The 16,656-nt window shown below is 41.7% G+C and overlaps 1 protein-coding gene across 1 annotated transcript; it reads left to right on the top strand.

Moving 5' to 3' along the window:
• The first annotated feature begins 14,709 nt into the window (after nt 1–14,709).
• On the top strand, nt 14,710–16,202 carry LOC132609208 (uncharacterized). Its single transcript, XM_060323080.1, has 2 exons — nt 14,710–15,346; nt 15,557–16,202. The coding sequence occupies exons 1-2, from the start codon at nt 14,710–14,712 to the stop codon at nt 16,054–16,056; spliced, it is 1,137 nt and encodes a 378-aa protein (XP_060179063.1). The 3' UTR covers nt 16,057–16,202.
• The last annotated feature ends 454 nt before the right edge of the window (nt 16,203–16,656 follow it).

Here is a 16,656-nt window from a genome sequence, read left to right as displayed (position 1 = left end):
TAATCCATTCTAATTTGTGTAGTATAATGAACTTCAAGGCAAGAGGTGATTTTGAGCATTCTGTGACATTCATAGAAGATTACTCATGATATGAATATATTTATTTGATTCTCTATAGGTCCGAATGCTTTGAAAATTTCAAGGTATTTAAGGTGAAAACGGAAAGCGTCAGGGAAAATATATTAAGTCACTGTGATTTGATCGTAGTGGCGAGTACATATTTGTAGAGGTCATTAGTTACTTATTAGATAGAGGGATTGCACCAAGTATTCTATAATAGATTGGTGTGGAAGAGAAAAGAAATATGACTCTTTTGAAGGTGGTAAGATTCATGATTGACTCATTCATATTTACTTTTTCGATTTGGGATATGTTTTAGAAACTACGATTTACATTCTTAATTTAATTCCTTCTAAATTAGTACCTTTGATACACCTAGAACATTGGATTGGATATAAGCCAAATCTGCAACATGTTCAGATGTGAGGTTGTCTAGCACATGTGTTCAAAGGGAAAACAGAGAAGTTGAAATCAAGAACGGATGTACGCATGTCTATTAGATATCCAAAGGGAATGAAAGGAGGTTTATTTACTGTCCTAAAGGAAAATAAGGTAATTGTTAATACAAATGCCAAATTTTTAGAAAGGGACTATTTAATAAACCAAGTTCCTAGAAGTAAACTAGTTTTATAGGAACTGAGCAATGACATAGCAAAATGAGTCATCTAATTCAGAAGTTCAAGAACACCTAACCGACAAGTCAGGATTGACGTCCCATTGCATTTAAGTAGTGGGAGAAAGTTGATAGGCGTAAGAAAATTCACTACCCTTAAGTAGTGGGAGTGATGTTGAGCAAATAACACTATATGAAGTCGCTAATATTTCAATACCGAAAGGCAATGAAGATAATGTTAAGACTCAAGAGTATGATAGTGTGACTATAATAGTAATAGTACGATAATCAAGATCGGTTCGGTGTATACTCTTCGGATAGTATCATGATAGGATCCTAAAAAGAAATATACTTTTGGGAGAGTTTCATTATAGGATCCCTGAAGATCTTAGTATAGAACCGGTCAGTTACTGACGAAGCACTACTGGACGAAGTTGCATCACAAAACAACTTCGCAAGTTTTTTTTTTTTTTCAAAGAGCTTGTTGGCTAAGACTTTTGGTAGTTATGCAAAAGGAATACATGTGAAAATTGTAAATGCATGGTTAAAAGTCTAAGTGGGATATTGTTAGGGCATATACCATTAACCATGCGTTTAGATATGGTATATTCTAAAAATTGTCATGGTTAAAAGTCCAAGTGGGAGATTGTTCGGATATATACTATTAACCATGCGTTTGGATGTAGTATTTATTATAGAACAATTATTTATTCATTTTTTAATAAAGAGTTAAATAGATCATTTACTAGTATGTGTGTCCTTTACTTATACAGTAGATGATTTAGTATATAGAGTTTAGCTTATACACGGAAGATTAAATCATCAGTTCTTATAAGTATAAAGTTTATGTTCACAATCTAAGATAGGAATTGTACAAAGCCATTGGTATGATTGTAGCACAAGATTAATATAATGTATCTTTATTATGGGAACGGTATAGTTCCATCTTTTTGTGCTAGCACATTTTGTATGTATTGAACGGATCAAGTAAAGATAAATGTTTTTGTACTAAATATATAAAACAAATTCTCGAGTTCATTAAATTTACTTATAATCTTAATCTTTATATAATAATTACGATCAATGTGACTTGTTCATTATTTTTATTTATTAAAAGGTACGACTCAATTGCGGATCTATGTAGTCCTGGCAAATTGGATAATGGCAAAATACATTTGTGAAATAATAATTAGTTGATAGAATCCATATCTCGACTTTGAAATTAATGATACCCCTTTATGAATGCTTATAAGTCTCATGTGAAAACTCTACAGATGGATTTTGTATCCGTCACATGATATAAGTTAAGCGGAAATGTAAAGGATTTGATTAGTCAATGAATTAAATTATCAGTAATTTAATTTAATTAAATTGCTTGGTATCTGTAATCTTAACATGGGGAGCTAAATAGGATTAAATAAAATATTTTGAAATTAAACTAAGAAGTGCAACTACAGCTTTTTAGTGGAATAAATTGTAATTTATTATGGTAGGATTAATTCATTCATATTCCGAGTTAATACCACAATTAGAAGCCTCGTTATTAAATTTGTGGTCCCTGCTATGCCTAATTATTTTGGGCTTGGAAAATAATATTCTTCGGGAAAAGAAAGCCACGCGTTTTGGACTAGGGTGTGCACCCTAAAACGTGGTTATATATAGTATTCTTTTCAGCCCCAAGAGGGATACTCTTTCCTGAGCCGTAATGCTTTCCCACACAAGTATTCAATGTCCAAAGGCTAGTTAGGTTACATAGCAGAAGACTGCAGACGGTGGAACTGAAGGAAGATCGTGTGGATGTGGAAGGTTTTATTTGCGGTCGCGGTCACGCTTCAAGTGATAAGTACTGATTTTATATTTGATTAAAATCTTGATTATGTGTTGTCTCTGTTACATACAAGTTCGATCCTGGCTATTTGCTTCCACTATTTATGCCTGTATTCCATTAGTGGTGGTGGCGAAGGTTGGTGTCAGTGGCTAGTAATGGTGGTGGTGATAGTTATGATGGTGGAACTAGTTGTTGTTGTAGTGATTGGCGTGATGGTGGCCGTTGGTAGTGGTAGTGGTGGTTGTGATAGTGGAGTTGGTTGATGTGAGTAGTTGGCGGTGTTGGTGGTGGTGGTTGATGATGTGTTGGTGGTAGTTGCGGTGGTACTAGTTGTGACAATGGAGGTGGTTGGTAGTAGGGATTGACCGCAGTGGTAGTAGTGGTTGATGTAGGTGGCGGCGGCGGTGAACGATGGTGGTAGTGGAAATAATTATAATGATGGAGGTGATAGGTGTGGTAGCGACTGACAGTGGCAGCGGTGGTGGCCAGTGTTGGTTGGATATTGGCAACGATAGTGGTAGTTGACAATGATGATGGTGGTTGTGATGGCAGAGGTGGTTAGTACTGATGGCTACTGATTGTGGATAGAGTGATATTGAAAATTATCCACTCAAAAATACCTCTAGATGATATTAAGAGTTTGCTCAAGATCTTAATGATTAACACTTATTTTGCTCAAGATCTTAATGATTAACACCTATTCAGACCAAAGAATTGTTTAAATCTTAATATAAGCAAATGCACTTATTGACCTATGTTCTGAACCATTTAGATTCAGACCTCCATTGAGCGCAAACAAATGAGGCCTAAATTATTTATCAACAAGGGTTGTGGTGGAGTGCCAAGTATTCTTTCATCCTTAATAAGAGGTCTTGAGTTTGAGTTCCCTTGCATAGGAAGTCGCTTTTTTCAGGGAGTGCTTTGCCCCCAAATGTGGAACCTCCCAATGCGAATCCTAATTTAGTCGAACCCTAATGCAAGTTTCGAACAACAACAACAACAACAAGCCCAGTATAATCTCACTAAGTGGGGTCTGGGGAGGGTAGAGTGTACGCAGACCTAACCCCTACCTTGAAAGGTAAGACGGCTGTTTTCGAAAGACCCTCGGCTCCTGATGGAAAAAAAAATTAATTGGTTAATTGATTTTTTAGTACAATGTTGACTCCCTCCTAGAGATTATATTCACGCATAGATTGACTATTTCTACTTACCATTAAATCTTCCTCTCGTTTTTCTTTCCTGATGTCTTAAAGCATGCACCTTGCAGACAGCAGACAAGAAAAAGATTCATCAATAGATCCTTCATCAAAAAGAAAGAAGATCCCAAAATATTGTCAGTTGGATTGAGCACACTGTCAAGAAAAACATTAACCGACAACTTAACTAATTAGGAACATGAAAGAACAATAATGTACCTAAAAATTCATTAAACTAAAAAGTGTCCATGACTAAAAGATTCGAATATTAACAAAGGAGTTAATGTGCGAGATACTCATATCAATTATATATGAGACAAACAGGATATAAGTCTTTCTGATGTTCCGCCTAAAAATGCATATATTTAGTCATTGTTGCCTCATATTTTAGTACTTTTAATTATCTTTTGAGTACTATTATATTGCTTTGTGCTTAATATTATATTTTTATTATGTAAGAATAAAATAGTGTGAAGATGAAAAGATTCGGAGAAAATTAGAATAAAGTGTAGCAAATTGCAAGGAAAGAAGAAAGAGAAAAATAATGGGAAATAAAGTTGGCTAATGACGAGGAACATGATTTCCTAATGATTGGAGAAATTAAATGTGCAAAAGACAATAAGAAAGCAATGAATTGAAAGAAAATGTAACACTTGAAATTGGATTACGTGGCAACAAGTTAAGATGTGCTCAGCAAAATAAAGAACATACCTGGACCGTGATAGAGAGCAGCAAATTTATGTTGGATGACAAAAATTGGTCCCTGGAATTTCCCCTTGGTGCGCCGCCTGGGGCGACGCCCAGTGCGGTGCGCCAGACTTATTTTCAGCTATTTTTCTTTTCCGATTTGGATTTAATTTTTTAAAGCCTAGGCCTTTTAGTACCCTATAAATATGTATTCTACACGATTTTTACACAGGACCGAGTAAGAGGAGCCTTAGCTATTCTATTGAGACTGATCCTTCAGAGGACCCGGCAACAATTCCTCTAGAGTTTTTGACCCCCAGGGAAGAGGACCCTGCGGAGGGCAGTTACGATACAGATCCCTCGGAGGATCCGGCGACGATTCCTCCAGAGTTTCTTACCTCTAGGGAGGAGGATAGTTATGATACAGATCCATCAGAGTATTCTTCGGGGACACCGGAGGAGGAGATTTCTGGGGCCATGCCAGCTGCTCCTGTGGTGGAGCACTACGTTAGACAGGCCTCCCCGGTGAGTGTTACGGACTACTCCAGTCCCTTATCCTGGCCGTCAGTAAACCAGGAATTGCCCAGTTATCTATACTCCTCCGATTCAGATGCGAGCAATGACGGAAGTCAGACGAGCGGATGGCGGACAGACGATGATGAGGAGCACACTTCACATGGCAGTTCCCCAGATCAGACCCGAGACCGATCAGCTACAGGTATATGAGTTTTCTTTGGAACTTTCTATGTATGTGTAAACTCTGTAGAGTATCATTTAATGACGGCAAACGGAAATTTAAAAGGGCCGATGACCCAGTGGTTATAAGTAACGGCGACTGAGATGTCTCCGCCACCAGTGGGAATCTAGAAACCCCGGATGAAAGGTAATCATATGTACAGATGGAAGTGAATATTGAGGATTCAAAAGGGCAACACGGTAATTGTATGGTCAGAAAAGTAAAAGGATTCTCTCTAGATCGGAGTGGGACCCGTTACGAGAACCTTTTGAAAGTTGTTAAGACCCCGACTTGCCTTAGATTACGTGATAAAGGTCGTACGGGGAAGTGGATATAATTATACCAGCATTAACGCACCGAAATGCATTAAAGTTTCGAGGTTAAGCGTGCTAGGGCCAGAACAATTTTGGGATGGGTGACCCCCTGGGAAGTGTACTAAAATTTCCATAAATGTAGATATAGGAGACGAGTGTGAAATTAGGGCAACCTAAAGGAAATCAGAATATGCGGAGTGGTTAGAAATCTTAAAGAAGTCGGGTAGGCTAAGGCAGACTAGACCAGTACAGAGAAAGAAAGCGCGACATAGCTCTGGAATTAGGGTGAATTTGAATCGCGTTTGGAAATATTTGTAAGCGAGAAGATGATGGACATATATGTATGCATATGATATCCCATGTATGACTGTATCGATCGGTAGATGAATCCGAGCAACCAGTGTTGCGATGTATGGAAGATATTAACTGAACGGAATTTAAGAAACAAAACGGAAGATATGGTACAGATATTATAAGGAAAACTCATATTGGTTCCATCACTGGTTAAAGTTGGAAAGTCCTAATACAACGATATTCGGGAACAGAAAGAAAGCGAGTACGTGAAGGGTAAGGAGCTCCGAAGTGTCGGTAATGTCAAAGGAAAGGAATATGAGTGAGTAAAGCCTCTAAAGGAAACGACAGGCAAAGCAGGAAACTATCTGGGTAGAAATTCGAAGAACAGGTCTGTATAAGAATTAGAGTGTGATAGTAAGGAACAAAAGGGGAATAGATCTGAGAAGGGTTACCAGTGAAAATAGGACAAACATATGGGAGTACGGAGGATACTTTAATAAGTTGGTGATAGCGGATCGACTACTTGCCAAGGAAAGGACAAGGATAGTGACTTGGTTCAATTGATAAGAAAACCTATGACATGGAATGAGGATTCATGTGAAGACCGAGGAATTCGATTATCGAGAAAACAGAATGAAAGATAAGGAACGGGTATGAAGGAAAGGATAACTTGGCCGAATCCTCTATTATGGAAGGATATCATTACTAAAGGATAAATGTGTAGCCATATCAATATGGTTGCTTTGAACATAGAGAAGCCTTCCTGGAGGGTGACTTAAGAATGGAACCGATTCGCGCGTGTAAAAGAATACCTTGCGAACTTCAGAGCCGATGCTACAAACAACAAGAGGAGAAAGTTACTCCCTAAGAAAGATCAAGGATACTGATGGCTTGATCGAAGGAAAAAAAGAGTGGTTAGGAAGAAAGTAACTGGAAACGGATACGCACCAAAAGTTTAATGACACTGTGAGACATAAAGGACCGGGGTGTGCCAAAATGGAAAGAAATAAGCGACAGAAATGGATGCCCTTATGAGTATTCCGATTAAATACGAGAATGTAGTAGCAAGGAGATAGACGTGACAGACTCCGCGATGAAGGAACTTCAATTGTAAGAAGATCGCGGAAAGTGATTGTTACTTGAAGGGCATAGGCGTATATAGACCCTCTTAATAAAGGGGGGAGGGGAGAACATACTAGACCTAAAATGAACTATGACAATTCAAGCCCCAGAAAAGGAGACTTATTAGCTTGGGGCCAGAGTTCGGGGTATGTTGGCATATCATGAAGATTATGAAAGGACGTAGAAATAAATTGACTACGAGTGTACTATGAGGTAAATATAGGGAGAAAAATATGGAAGACACGTGGAGAGGATGCTTCATGCCGACACGAGCCTCGATATTCCTTGATCATGGTTTTAATTCCCCGTACTGAGCAGAAATTGCGTAGTACCTAGATATGTAAAGGTGTGTCCAAGAGGGTAATAAAGAGAGTAAGAAAAGTATACAAGCTAAATCCACAAGGACAATGAAGAGGATAACAAATCCAAAGAATGCCTCGGATAACAACTGATATAATGAAGTAACAACGATTGGTAGTTGATAACTTTTTGAAGAAAGAAAGCACACTGCTCATATGAATATAAGATAAAAGAGGCCACCGGATATTAGAAAATAGTTCATGGACCACTAATTATACTGAACATGAGGGTATAATAAGACTCGGCAGGAAGGGAAAGTTCAATCCAAGATATAGTAGACCATATCAAATTGTCCGTAGTATTGGCAAAGTCACCCATGAATCAAAGCTACCACCTGAATTAGAAGCAGTGCATCCAGTCTTCCACATGCCTATGCTTCGCAAATGTGTTGGTGACCCTTCCCAAGTGTTTCATATAAATGATCTCTAAGTGACAGAGGAGCTACCATATGAGGAATAGTCTGTGCCCATAACGGATGGTCAGGTGAGAAAGTTATATACCAAAGACGTGGTCTCTATTAAGGTATCGCGGCAAAACAATAATAGAGAGGAGACAACCTGGGAAGCCGGAAGAAGAAATGAAGAGGAAGTATCCCTAATTATTTCCGACGCCTACAGGCAACCTAAGCTTCTAAAACGGATAGGTTAAATGATCGTATGTGACAACTATAAAGGAGACGTCCCCGAAGTATTATAATACATCATGAGGCCAGTTTAACATTCGAGGACGAATGTTCTAAAGGGGGGGAGGATGTTATATCCCGCATTTCGTACATTCGGATAATTCAAGACAATTGCAAGAAGTTAAGGACAAGGCTACATTTTGATCATTGTTTAACACACAAGTTGTTTATGAAATTTTTTGATGTGGAGATATTAAGAAAGGCTAGGGGCAAAAAGGGAATTTCACAAGATGGTTCATGGTAATATTGAGGAAAGCTAAGGGCAAATTCAAAATTTGAAAAATAATTTTTCATGAATTGCAAGACAAAATACACAAAATAATAATAATAATAATAATAATAGTCTTGCACAAAAGGGCAAGTGGGCCGTGCAACATGGAGTGGGCTTAGGCCACATGGAGGTTTAATAAATAAGACCAAAAGATGACTAAGTCATCATATTATCACCTCCACTTAGAAGACTCAAGAAACTTGGAGAAGGCAAAAATTAAAAGGCCATTCGGCCATATCCACTAAACAAGAACCTTGGAAAAAAAATTGATCAAAATTATTTTCTCCTAGCTAAACCACCAATTGGAAGGTCCCTAGCAAAGTGAAGTAGTCATTGGAGCAAGTAAAACATCTATTCTTGCAAGCTAAAAATCCTAGCCAAGTGAGAAGTTAAGGGAAAAAGGTAAAGTTTAATCCTCTTCTTATATGTTATGGATGATTATGAATGTTGTAGTATGTAAAAGTGGATGAAATTCATGAAAATATGGATGTTATATGTGGCCGTGTATATGTAGTGTGTGGCCGTGTAGGTATGGTGTGGTGTGGAAGAGAATGAATCAAATTTTCTTAGTATTTTGGTTGTTGTTGTTGTGGATTCTATGTTGAAAATGAAAGTTTAATGATTCTAGTTGAAGTTGTAGGTGTTGGAAAGTTGTTTAAAAGCTAATGTGATGTTAAAAACCATTTCTTGTATATATGGAAAATAATGTTGTTAGTGTGTGAATTGTTGGTGTAGTTCATGAATTTGGAAGGAGGAGATGTATTATTATTATTCTTGTTGAATTTGGAAGGTTTCAGATGGAATGGCATATTGGTTGAGCCGAAGCCCATGTCCCCGTGGAAGTCGGCGAACCGACCCTCCGTTTCAAGTATACCACCGAGGGATCAAACGGGGAGGCCATGGCCGTGAAGTTCGACCTCGCAGATGAACTGCGCGAAAGCGCGTCGATCCGCATGGCGGCCCAAAAACAGAGGATGGAAAGATACTACAACCGAAGAGCCAACTTTCAGTATTTCCAAGTTGGGGATTTAGTGCTTCGAAAAGTTACCTTGCACACCAAGAACCCCAACGAAGGAAAGCTGGGGCCGAACTGGGAAGGCCCGTACAAGATAACCGGAATAACAGGCAAAGGATCGTACCAATTGGAGTCCATGGGCCGGCAGCGTCTGCGTAATAACTGGAACGTGGCCCATCTGAAGAGATACTACTGCTGAGGTATGGTCTACCCACATTCTCTTATTAACTTTTCTATCTTGCAGGAAGTCAAGAGCGGGATAAAGTTAGAGTCTTAGGCCTGAAAACACGTGTTGCACTCTTTTCCTTAGTCCGGTTTTATCCCAAAATGGGTTTTCCGACTAGGTTTTTAATGAGGCAACGAGTACAACGTGTTACTTAACGGATATGAAGGGCAAGTACCTGGATACCCGGTGTCACATCCTCCGATTGGGGACATAATAGCACTCACCCGACCTCGGACATCGGATAAGTGCTAGGGGAGTACTATGCCACACCGAAGATGACCCCGGTTAAAGCAGACGGAGAAGCTCAACATTTGCTACGGCAAAGTTAAAGCCCGGCCATAGCCTCCAATGTAAGGACCAAACGATCATAATGAATCGTGTCCCATTTAGCATTTTGCTACGGCAAAGTTAAGGCCCGGCCACCGGCCATAGCCTCCAATGTAAGGACCAAACGATCATAATGAATCGTGTCCCATTTAGCATTTTGCTACGGAAAAGTTAAGGCCCGGCCACCGGCCATAGCCTCCAACGTAAGGACCAAACGATCATAATGAATCGTGTCCCATTTAGCATTTTGCTATGGCAAAGTTAAGGCCCGGCCACCGGCCATAGCCTCCAATGTAAGGACCAAACGATCATAACGAATCGTGTCCCATTTTACATTTGCTACGGCTAAGGAAGAAAGAGTTAAAATTCTCATATGTACAAGCATTCTGCAAAAAGTTATCAAAAGTTGGGATAACAACTTCCTATCAAATATACTTTGCCCAGTTGATAAAAACCGTATTTCGGTACTGCCTCGTTCGCATACCCTACGCCGGGTACCATGGTCGAAATTCGACAAAGGCGACGAGATCACAATGATCCAAGCCAAAATTTGATAAGCCACCGGCCCCAAAATATCGGATAAGACCTACGGGCACGATGAGTTAACGACTACGAGTCGACTTGTCCTAGAACGGATCAGCAACTGTAGCAAAAGCAGCGAGTAAACATTCAAACGAAGAAGCAACAAAGATGCATTTTTTATTTATACAATGGATATCTCTTACATCAAAAGAAAAACAAAGTCCTACAAAGGCAAAAAACAAAAACAAAAAGCAAGGCATAAGCCCCATACTATCCGGCATGGCTGGAAGTGGATGAGTGCTCGGACACAGTTCGCTCGGAGTCATCTGACTCGGACCCGAAGGCATGATTGGCTTCTTCCTCCATCCTCTTGGCCTCGAGTATCAGGGCCGGAAGATCCGAGAGGCCGTGTTCGGCTTGCTCGAGAGTGATCCGCCGAGACTTCCACTTCTCATACTCGGCAACAATGGCGGTGTGAGCCTCGGCCGCCTCAATACTTCTCCAGGTTTCTTCCAAGTCGGCCTCAGCCTTGGCCAATTTCGCTTCCAGATCAGCCCAGTCTTCCTCAAGGACACTTGTCCTACCAGTGGCTGCCTCCATCTCGGCCTTAAGGCCGTTGTTGGCAATAACCGCCTCTTCAAGCTCGACCCTTAGGCCTTCGCATATCCGAGACCACTCCTCAGCTTTTTCCTCGAACACCGTCCTACGCTCGTTGGACAAGGCGGCCTCGGGCTCCAGCTGCCGGTTCCTCTCGGCCAAGCCCGTTGCATTAGCCTTCACCGAGTCCAGCTCTCCCCGGAGTCGGGAAACCGTGGTCTCGAGCTCATCTAGCCTCGAGGAAAACTGGGCTTTATCCCAGTTAAGGCCGATTTTTTCAGACTCAAAGCTCCGGTTATAGTCGGCCATAGCGACCAGTTCACTCTTCAAACGACGGTTCTCGTCCTTAGCCGCATCAAGCTCGGGACGGAGGTAGGCCAGCACGGCCGCCCGATTCAACTCTTCCTCCTTCTCCTGAAGAAGATGCTGGTACTTCTCCGTTTCTCGGCCCTGGGCATCCAGTTGGCCTCGAAGATCGTCTATATCATGTTGGGCACGGATGAAAGCTTCATTGACCAGCACCACACTCTGCAGGTAGAACAAGTTAGAAGACTTAGGCGAAATAAGGGTAAAAGCCCCAGATAAATTATACGAAGATGGCTAAGAACCTTACCCGGTTGCCCGCGTGCATACCCTCGTTAATAAGGCACTGCCAGGTGACCCCGGTCATTTTGCGCCTGTCCGAATCAGATACAAGGGGTCGTAAATAGCTCGCTACACCCACCGGACGCGACAAGAAGCTGCAGTCCTCGGGGACGTTTATTACTGCCGATCGAGTTCTCCTTGGTTCCACGCTCGGGGCCGGGAAAATATTCACCAAGTTGTCCCTGGCACCAGAGTCGTTGGTCTGGTTGGCCGACCTCGTGGCCCGAGGAATAGGGAGATGACCAAAGCCCGCAGCTTCACCGGTGGCGGGGGGAGTTCTGGAGAACATATCATCGAAATCATCCACCCGCAGAGCCGGGGAAGATGAACTTGGAGCAGCCTCAATATTTTCGGCAAAGGCCGGGGGCTCCGCAATTTTAGCAGGCCCATTCTCGGGAGACGAGCGAGCACTTATGGGGGCCTCGCTCTCCGGTACTGGGGCGGGCCTTTTGTCAGCTTCAGCAGCAGTCGCTTCCCCGGACCTTTTCCTTTACAGGGGAGTGTCTTCCGAGGAAGTTTCACCTGAAATGTCGACAAAGTCAATCGACCGAAGAGGATCCGGTGAAAGTATTTCTTCCGCACCTGAATGTGGAGCAGGAACCAGCAGACCTTCGCCGATAGAAGGAAGGGGTGGAACGGAGACCGCCTCCTCCGGTATTGGAGCCACGGAGGAACAGATCCGACACTCCGGATAATGATGTCGGGCTCCGTCTCTTCCCTTGAGGATCGAGCGACGCTTCTTGCTTTCTTCCTTTTCGGCGTCTGCCCCTTCTCGGAGGGCCGTTTTCTTTTTGCAGCGTCGGCAAGAACACGGGAAGAACCCGCTGTGTCAAACTCGGATGCCGGTACTGAGGGAACGGTCCCCGACTCCGGTCTGGGGCTACCGAGCCCTTGGGCAAAACTGAAAAAATAAGATGTTAGAGAAGGTAGGAGGACGAAACGAATAAAGGAAGATGCATCTGAATGGAGGTAGAGGGCTACCGTGGTTCTGGGCGACCCATCGGCCGCGCGACAAGTGGGCCCATGTCCGGTCGTCATAAGGATGCTGGTCGAGGAGAACGGTGACCCAGTCACTCAGATTCCGAATGACCGGAGGAACGTACCCGTTGGCTGACGGAAGCAGAGAAAAAACAGTGAGAAGGCCGAATAAAAATTTAACAAGGCAACGCTAAGGCAATTATTCGAGACTTAGGACTTACGCTTGTTGTTCCATTTCTCCGGGAAGGGCATGTGATAGGTCGGGATGATGTCCTTGGTCTTCACCCGGACATACCGCTCCAACCACCCCCGTTCCCTGTCCTCGTCCATTTTCGAGAAGAAGGGATTCCGGCTGCGTTTGGCCAGTTTCATTACGCCACCCCGGAACAGCCTCGGGGAGTATAGGCGTATCAGGTGGGCCAAGGTGAGCTCCTTATCAGCGCTGTTGGACAACAACCGGAGGCACGCTACGACCCTCCAAACATTTGGGCCGATCTGGGCCAATGTGACGCCGTAGGTCCGGCACATGTCGAGGATGACCGGATCCACCGGGGGATCGAGTTTGAGAGTGAAGGGGTATGTATAAACATACAAAAACCCTTCACGATGGTCGGTAACGGATTCACCTGGCCCGGGGGCGAAAACCCGAACCGGACGGTTGTCCCACCCGCAATCGGCCCGGACTATGTCGAGCCTCTCCTCGGTGATAGATGAGGGATACCGCCTCACGTCAAAACCCCTGTCTGAAACGGAGGAAGGCTTCTCGACCTCAAGGTCCTTGTTAAAGTTGAACTTGGCCGGTATGATATCCGAGGCCGTGGGCTCGAATTTAACCGGGGTCGCAGGCTCGGCCCCTAGGGACGATACCGGTGGAGCATCATGAGAAGTGGATTCAGACATCGAGATGACGAGAAAGAGGGAAGGCCCGAGAGAGGGATTTAATAAAGATGAAGAGACTAGTGACGACTATAAGAGGAGGAAACAGAATTGGCTCTTTCGCACGATTGTGTGCACCAAGGAACCTGCTACAGATCGAATGGGAAGATTGATTGGGTGAAATGGAGATGAAAAAGTGCAGAGAATGGTGTGAAGTTGAAGAGGAGCAAGATGCATGAAAGTGGAGAAATGAGGAGATGGAGGGCCTTATATAGGCGAAGAAAAGGAGCGGTTACCGAGGACGGCCAATCAGGGGGCGCCACATGTCCCGTCATTAATTTGGAATGACTCGAAACGACGTGAAAAAGGCGGTTGGCAGAGGCGAACCATCCGGAGCAGGACACGTGGCCGACGAAAGCGGAGACATTGCGCAGCCGTTCCCGCCAAAATGAGAAGATAACAACGAGCTGCAGGAATCACCGGTTTTCAGGGATAATCCACTTCCCGTTACTCCGGTAGACCGCAGATCCGAGAAGTGTGGGGCTATCTGTATACGGTAAAAATCGGATGTAAGCCAAACCGGTGGGACCGAAACCCGAGGCAAGAATAAGAATGCACCGGGTACTATTAGCCCTTGACCGGGGTATTGTTTGGGCTGGAGTGGGGCATCGACTGATCCGCCTTCGGCATTGTCGGAACGCCCAAGCCCGGGGACCCGAGCATCCGAGAACGACGACTCGAGTGGCCATTGCATACGGACCTCGCGCCAGTAGCGTGCTGCCATAGTCAACTAACTACCATGCGTGTATCAGACGGCGCCGTCAGTCTAATCCCACCAAATCCGTGCAGGGCTGTCCTTGTCATGATTATTTTATTAGTCCTCATTTGTGTGAGATCCAGGAGCATGGCACTATAAATAGAGCATGTTCTCCTCCCTGAGAGGGGTTGGCTCCTTTTACTTTCTAAAGAACACTTGTAATAGAAGAGTTCATATATACAATCTCTCTCATTATTTGATTCGGCCAAGGCCACTCGTCATTATTGTCATTGCATTCAATCCATCAAGTATCATACATTATACACGGACATTTGTGTTACTAGCCAACTATCATCTTTAGCTGTTTTATTAAGGTGCTCTCAAATACCTGCTTTCTTTATCCAACACACATCAAGAACGAAGCACATATCCTATACCCATTTACAAATTCAATTGATTATCCGAATCCGGGGTAAACAATCTCAACTAGATAATAATAGGATTTCATCCTAATCTATAAAAATGAACATCATTTAGGTAAATAACTCAGGATTTCCAATTCATTTCAAAATCAAATCAAACATTCTTATTTGTCTTCTGAAAATGAATTTCTATACTGGAGGTTCTTCTAATAATAATGATGAAAAATCCTTTTCATCATCATCATCATCTTTAGATTTAGATGATACTATTGCAGAAGAGCAGCAAGTAATCTTGCAAAATATTCGCATGAACAACTATATGTTGCAATATTTGCAAGAATATCAAAAAAATGAAGTTTTCAGAGTTGGCTCTGTTCCAGGTCATTTAGTAATCAATCGAGATCGTGAAGCAGCTGATAATAATTTATTTCTCGATTATTTTTCAGATAATCCACGCTATAATGATGGTACGTTTCGTTGTCGATATCGGATGTCCCGGAATTTGTTTCTTCGTATTGTTGATGCAATTAAAGCTCATGATACGTACTTCGAACAACGTGTTGATGCGATGGGTAGATTTGGTTTATCTACTATACAAAAAATCACAGCTTTGTTTAGAATGTTGGCATACGGCTTGCCAGCGGATGCCACTGACGAATATGTGAAAATTGGAGAGTCAACTGCAATTGAAAGCATGAAGAGATTTTGTCGAGCTATCGTAGAGGTTTTTGGCCAGCAGTATCTGAGATCACCAATAGCTAACGATGTTGCAAGGCTTCTTCACATCGGTGAGCAGCGTGGTTTTCCAGGAATGCTAGGTAGTCTAGATTGCATGCATTGGAGATGGAAAAATTGTCCAACAGCATGGGCTGGACAATATGCAGGTCGTAGTGGATCCCCAACAATAATTCTTGAAGCTGTAGCTGATTATGACCTTTGGATATGGCATGCATATTTTGGTATGCCCGGCACCAATAATGACACTAATGTTTTAGAATCGTCACGTCTGTTTTCCAATCTTGCTAAAGGTATTGCTCCTCCCGCCCATTATGTTATTCAAGGAAACGAATATGATGTGGGTTATTATTTAGCTGACAGTATATATCCAAAATGGTTTACAATTGTACAAACCATTCATGAGTCACAATCTCAAAAGAAGAAATATTTCGCGACGAAACAAAAATCATGTCGAAAAGATGTTGAACGTGCATTCGGAGATTTGCAATCTCGTTTTACAATTATTGCAGGGCCGTCGCGTTTTTGGAGAAAAGAAGTGCTACATGATATATTAACATCATGTATTATACTGCACAACATAATAATCGAGGATGAGCGTGATCTTAATGCACTAATTCAAGATGCTTTAGAAGGTCCAACTCCAACAGTAGAAATGGTAATAGATGAAAATTATCGATTTAAACAATTTTTAGCTCGACACAAAAAAAATAAGAACAAAGATGCTCATTTTGCACTTCGTAATGCATTAGTAGAGCATTTATGGGAGCAACGTACTAATCATGGAAGTTGAATATTTATGTAGAAATTAAAATAAATTCTACCTTAATGTAATAGTATTTATTTAATTATATTTTATCAATGATTTCACTTTTATTTGAATTATCCATTAATATGTATAACGTATAATATTTGCTTACAATTTATATTATTTAAAATTTTATGGTATAAAATAATTTTATATTAAATGATTATATAACAAAGGATTATGAATTACATGGGATGGATATGTAAAAAAGAAAAAAAAGGATTTTTTTTATGAAATTAAAAATAAAATTTAAGTAAAAGAAAATATTATAATATAAAAGAGAGAGAAGAATATAAAAGAAATATTCTTTTTTAGTAAAAAAATGATGCAATGAGTTAAAGTTAATTTACATCATTTTGATGTTTGCACTATTTTAATGCAAATAATGATGCAATGGATTAGAGATGTCCTTAGTAATTTTTTCTTTTACAACACTGTTTTCTGATGCATTGTACTGGTCTCTCTTGAAAAAATGGATGTTTCAGACACTCAGTAAAATAGGACACGATCTAATGTTATCATGTCAAATCTTGTCTAATGAAAAGACCAAAGAACATTATTACATTCAGACCAAACCTGCTGATT

The sequence above is a fragment of the Lycium barbarum genome, chromosome 1 (assembly GCF_019175385.1).
Source record: "Lycium barbarum isolate Lr01 chromosome 1, ASM1917538v2, whole genome shotgun sequence".
Classification (NCBI taxonomy): domain Eukaryota; kingdom Viridiplantae; phylum Streptophyta; class Magnoliopsida; order Solanales; family Solanaceae; genus Lycium; species Lycium barbarum.
The sequence above is the reverse complement of the archived record's forward strand: the minus strand, read 5'-3'. Positions and strand labels throughout refer to the sequence as shown.

Coding starts and splice junctions, on each gene's coding strand:
- LOC132609208 (XM_060323080.1), top strand. CDS start 14,710: ATGAATTTCTATACTGGAGGTTCTTCTAATAATAATGATGAAAAATCC. Junction 15,347..15,556: donor TGGTTTTCCAGGAATGCTAG/GTAGTCTAGATT, acceptor ATCTTGCTAAAG/GTATTGCTCCTCCCGCCCAT.